The sequence below is a fragment of the Salmo salar genome, chromosome 06, assembly GCF_965601325.2.
Source record: "Salmo salar chromosome 06, fSalSal1, whole genome shotgun sequence".
Classification (NCBI taxonomy): Eukaryota; Metazoa; Chordata; class Actinopteri; order Salmoniformes; family Salmonidae; genus Salmo; species Salmo salar.
The window spans coordinates 24069174-24075245 of record NC_138296.1 but is presented as its reverse complement, the minus strand read 5'-3'; the positions used below and the strand labels follow the sequence as shown (position 1 = coordinate 24075245).

Here is a 6072-nt window from a genome sequence, read left to right as displayed (position 1 = left end):
ATATTTACCTGTTGACCATTTGAGATCCAGTCAGTTAGTTACATCTCCATAGGACTTTACGCATCTAGGCTTTATACTGACTAACATGGAGGAGCAACGGTATCCGGTTAATGTCCGACTGATTGGAGTAATGCACAAGGAGAAAAGCAAAGTATGGATACTTGATGCATGTAATAATACTGCTGTGGTTATGGGATATTTCTCCAGATTTCTGCATGAGATGTACAACTATTTTTTATGCCTGTTAATTAATAATTTCCAGAAAATTGTTGATTCTTGTTTGGTGTATTTTGTGAGTCCAATTTACTAAAACATTTTCTTTTTGAATTTGGCAGAAATGATTTATACCAAAGATTTAATTGATATTTATAACTTCTTTCAAATGTCCAGATGTACATGACATCGGTGCTTTGGTCAGATCAGAATGACATCATTGTTTACAGAACCTTCAAGGACTTCAAGACACTTAATGTAAGTTACATCATCAACTACAATTCAAATTGTCTGATCTAATGTAGGCTACATAAATGCAAAATATAATATGTGCCATGCTTTTTTTACTTATGCCAAAATATTTATCCAAAACAGGAACAAATGAAGAAGAAATTCCCACCTGCGAACCCACTTAAAAAATCGGACAGAATTATTCCTAGATTTCGAGGTAGGCCTATGTTTTACTTTTAATATCACATTTCCGGTTGATGTCTATCATGTGTATCCTTTATTAACTAATAAGTCATTAATAATCGTCGTATATTCCTTCATCAGACTGGAGGATGAAGATAAACACAAAGAATAATGGTCCAAACAAGTCGGTGGTCCAGCTCAAGTTTTTGGAGAAATACTGCAGCGAGCTCCTCAGCTGTGACCCGCGCGTCTCACAGTGTCCTGAACTCATCCGGTTCTTCCACCCCAAGGACCAAGATCTACAGCCAGAGTTTTCCAAGAATAGGTAGATTATAGTGAGAATTACGCACATTGCTTAGGGAATACCACTGTGTCCTGAGCATTACGCACAGTATTACGCACATATGGATCGACTTCAAATCCAGTGTCCCGTTATGTTTTGGTGATTTAATTCAGTACAATAAATAGTCATACATTTATAATGTGACTTCCTTCCTCAGTATCATGATCATGCCTTCAGAGGATTCCGCTGGACATGACAAGAGTGTCAACATTGGCAATGTTACGCAGCCGTTCGTAACAGAGGCATACCGGTGCATGGCACCCTATGAGACCAAAGACACCAAGAACCGGCCGTTCAAAGTGGCCGTGGACGAAAACTTGGACGTGCTCATCAAAGACAAAGCAGGTGAGAGAACGTCTGCTGTGATTTGCCTTCCGTAAAGTATAATGCGCACGTATTTTCCTTTGTAATGAACATGTAAAATCGCATCACTTTTAATCTCTGCACGAATGTATTGATTCTGGGACATGTAATGGGTTTGAGAGAGCTGATCATAAATGTCCATCACCAGTCTAACCCCTCTCCCTCTGCTCCCAGGCTGGTGGCTGGTGGAGAATGAGGACAAGCGTATGGCCTGGTTCCCTGCTCCATACCTGGAGAAGGTAGAGGGGGATGAGGAGGACGATAGTGACGGGTCCTATGGAGAAAGTAAGAGACTATCATCTCTTATCCCTTACACATATGTATTTATGTTTTCTATAGCCTGGGAGGGGATCATCAGGGGTACTGTCTGCAAAAATGTTCACATCAACAAATATATAAAACATTCACATATAGCTGATGCACCAGCGTCAAGACATATACTGTACTGTGCATGTACTGCAAGGTGGGGACCACCGCTGACAGTATATTGCCATATATTGATGTTGCACCGATCCTAACATTCTGAATCGCCCACAAATAGGTGTGCTGTACAGTGCTGTCAGAAGCTACAAAGCCACAAATGGAGACGAGCTGTCTGTGGACATTGGCTCAGTGGTGGAAGTCCTGCAGAAGTCTGACAATGGCTGGTGGCTGATCAGGTATGTTACTGAACAACACCTGTCTGACTAAACAGGAAGAATACAGTAGCTATAGCTGTAAAAGAGAAGCATGACTTCCAGACTGTCGGAACCATGGAATCAAAATGATTAGAACTCATACTAATTCTATGGTCAGATGACAGCAGATGCATTGAGAGAATAGAAAGTGAAAGGGAATTGAAAGCCATGGTGCAGACAGGCATGCAGAGTATCATTGCCCGTCCATCAGATATCATGCGGAAACAACAACGCTGTAATTATCTCACTACATCACAAGTTATCATTAGTTGATTCTGAAGAACCCAATACCAGAGATAGCTGAGCCATTGTCTGCTCAATGCTCTTTTGAGACAACCTCTCAGCGTGTTCTGTCCCTATCATTAGAAAACAGTTGGTAGCTTCCCCTTGGAAGTTGACATGACTGAATTACTTAGCTGTTATCTTTTCACTGAATCAAATCCAAAGATTCTCTTGACAATGGCTGTGTCCAAATACCCAATAAGGTTCTATCTGCAAAAATAACATTTGATAATTGGCTTTAACGTTCTGAGCCCTCATTGATTTGAATAGTAACAGCGATTTTTATCTTGTATTCTTTTGTACTTCACAACATGAATTGGGGTATTTAGAGTACTATATAGGTAGAGAACATTGAACAGAACAAGGATATGTCAATAACTACATTTTGACAAAAAATGCAGATAGAACCTTCCAGACGTCAGTTCAACATTTAGTTTTGATTAACATTTGGTTGATTTGTCATCTAATGTGAATTCACCCAATAATTCCCTTACGTTGACTTTTTTCAAATCCAATCAGTTTTCCATGTTGATTGAACGTCATCACATGGAATTACGTGGAAACAACACTGATTCAATCAGTTTTTGCCCAGTGGGTTATAATCTCAAGTTCTCCATTTGTTTCTTACTGTATACCTTTTTACTAAACAGTACGTTAAAAATAGTATGTAATAAGATTTGTACACAGTATGCAGTTTAAGTAAGTAGTAGCCAAGCCAGATTTTGGACACGGACATTGACTTGTCAATTTAAGTGAAAGCTAGACAGACAAATGTGTACAAAGGCCACAGACTTGTCGTCTATCATTACCTAGGATAACATATTGTCCCAAGGCTTTGACAACATTGAGATTTCTGATATGAAATCCAAATTCATGTCAGTTTCCAATTCCTTCTTTCTTCTCTGGCCAGATCTAACGGCAAGACCGGCTACGTTCCTGCCATGTACCTGCAGCCCAACAACAACCCTCGTGTCCGCCTGGCGGCTCTCAACCTGGCCCAGCTACAGGTCCACAGCTCCAGCTCTGACCACACGCTGGCCGGACACTCCCACGAGCGCAATCATTCCCAAGGCAACCTCCTGCAGCTGCCCGGCTCCCGACCTTCCACACCAAATCAGCTCAAGCCTACCGACAAGCTCAAGTCTCATTCTTTTAATGTTCTATCTGTGCCTCGGCCTAGCCCTTCACCTGTGATGGTCACCACCCCTGCCCTGGCATACCCCAGCAAGGGCACTCCAACGCCTACTGTCATGGTGGAGGTGGACGGGGAGGTGGATAGACGCAAGCGCAGCCTCGCCGGCAGCAAGGGCAGCATGGGAAGCGAGGGCAGCATGGGAAGCGAGGGCAGCATGGGAAGCGAGGGCAGCGACTTCAGCTTCAGCGACGACCTCAGTTCGTCGTCCTGCAGCTCGTCACTCAACCTGAGCCGCGCCGACATGGACGAGCGTCTCCGGCGCGCCCGCACACCGCCGCCCATGGTGGCCGACCGCCTCCACCCCGACAGCGGCGTGTCGGAGGGAAGGATGGTCCACGGAAGATCTGACCCAAACCTGTTCAAGATGGCCCCCACCACCCCCAAGGTGCCCCCCAGGCCCAGGGCGCAGGAGATCCTGACACGCTGCACTACCGTCACGCGCAAGAACGCCTCCAAAGCCAAGCTGTCGCCAGCGCCTGCTGTGATACTGAGCCGCTAAATTGGAGCAGTGTTGACCCAAAATGGTGGTGGGTCCAGACCCACTGGTGAGTCATGGGTAGCCAGTTCCTCCTTAGCCTTTTAAAACCGAGGGTGAAGACTGGGTTGTGGCCAGGACATGTGGTGTGGTGTCTTGATGGGTTCCAATCCAAAGGCTTTAGCACAGAAAGTGTAGAAAGTCACTGTACTAGAAGCCCAGAAGACGGACTGTGGGACTCATCCGTTATGAAGTTACCTGAACATGATTACACTGTGTTTTAAAGTGTTTAACTGCCTTGGGGCTGGTCATGTAACCATGAGTTGTGATATGGGAGGAAGAATCATACATTACTGTAATTCTCTGAGTCACATATTGAGTCTTTATTTTTTTAATGTGGAAGTTTACTTCTTGCTCTGTTCGTCAGGCCTACTTCCATGCACCTGCAGATGGATACTGATAACTGCATTGTAGACATTATTTTAATGCTGTCTGTTAATTCAGGATTTATTTTGTGGATGAACAAATATTACGTTTGGGGGTTTACTGTCATTTGATTACATTCCTGTTTTAATTAATAATTTCTCTTTACTGAAAAATGTGAAAGTCAGGTCATATACTGGTGTAATTAATATATACACTTTTGTGAATAAACAATCAGTAGCAATTTAGATAGGCTTGATAGTAAAAATAACATATTTTGTGATTGTCATGAATTAGTGTCTTCTTTTAAATCCAAAAATGTGTTTTCATAGTTTCTACTGTATGGCCTTTTAATCTAGAGATCTCTATTTTTCCATACTGGAAAACTGTTATTAGCAACTATGGTTGATTCCATATCATATTGTACTGCAAACTGCAACACATTCTAATACATTATTATACTAAAATAACTAGCAAGTATAGATAACATATTGTACTGCAAAAAGCAATAAATTCTAATACTAAAATAACTTGTCTGCCTCTTTGAATGGAGAAAAGATGCTGATTTAAACTTAACAGGATGTTGTGTGTGTGTGGCATACATTTTTACATTTTAGTCATTTAGCAGACGCTCTTATCCAGAGCAACTTACAGTAGTGAATGCATACATTTCATAAATGTTTTCCCCGTACTGGTCCCCCATGGGAATCGAACCCACAACCCTGGTGTTGCAAAGACCATCTACCAACTGAGCCACACAGGACCGTGTGGGACTGCATACGCCGAGTGCCCTACAGATGACACTGGTTCCATCTCGTCATCCATAGCAAAGCACCCAATTTCTCTGTCTTGGGAGTCACCATTTCTATCCACCGCCAACTTACTATGAATCATACTCATACTGTTAGAGCTCTCCCTGAATCCACTGGCTTATACTGTTAAGAGCTCTCCCTGAATCCACTGGGTTATACTGTTAGAGCTCTCCCTGAGTCCACTGGGTTATACTGTTAGAGCTCTCCCTGAGTCCACTGGTTTATACTGTTAGAGCTCTCCCTGAGTCCACTGGCTTATACTGTTAGAGCTCTCCCTGAATCCACCGGCTTATACTGTTAGAGCTCTCCCTGACTGGCTTATACTGTTAGAGCTCTCCCTGAATCCACTGGCTTATACTGTTAGAGCTCTCCCTGAGTCCACTGGGTTATACTGTTAGAGCTCTCCCTGAATCCACTGGCTTATACTGTTAGAGCTCTCCCCGAATCCACTGGGTTATACTGTTAGAGCTCTCCCTGAGTCCACTGGGTTATACTGTTAGAGCTCTCCCCGAATCCACCGGCTTATACTGTTAGAGCTCTCCCTGAGTCCACTGGCTTATACTGTTAGAGCTCTCCCTGAATCCACCGGCTTATACTGTTAGAGCTCTCCCTGACTGGCTTATACTGTTAGAGCTCTCCCTGAATCCACTGGCTTATACTGTTAGAGCTCTCCCTGAGTCCACTGGGTTATACTGTTAGAGCTCTCCCTGAGTCCACTGGGTTATACTGTTAGAGCTCTCCCTGAATCCACCGGCTTATACTGTTAGAGCTCTCCCTGAATCCACCGGCTTATACTGTTAGAGCTCTCCCTGAATCCACCGGCTTATACTGTTAGAGCTCTCCCTGGATCCACTGGCTTATACTGTTAGAGCTCT

The 6072-nt window shown here is 43.5% G+C and overlaps 1 protein-coding gene across 1 annotated transcript; it reads left to right on the top strand.

Moving 5' to 3' along the window:
* On the top strand, positions 1-4668 carry LOC106606647 (NADPH oxidase organizer 1). The gene is made up of 8 exons (XM_014202990.3): positions 1-151; positions 391-471; positions 589-661; positions 769-952; positions 1128-1315; positions 1508-1618; positions 1875-1992; positions 3203-4668. The coding sequence occupies exons 1-8, from the start codon at positions 86-88 to the stop codon at positions 3984-3986; spliced, it is 1605 nt and encodes a 534-aa protein (XP_014058465.2). The 5' UTR covers positions 1-85; the 3' UTR covers positions 3987-4668.
* The last annotated feature ends 1404 nt before the right edge of the window (positions 4669-6072 follow it).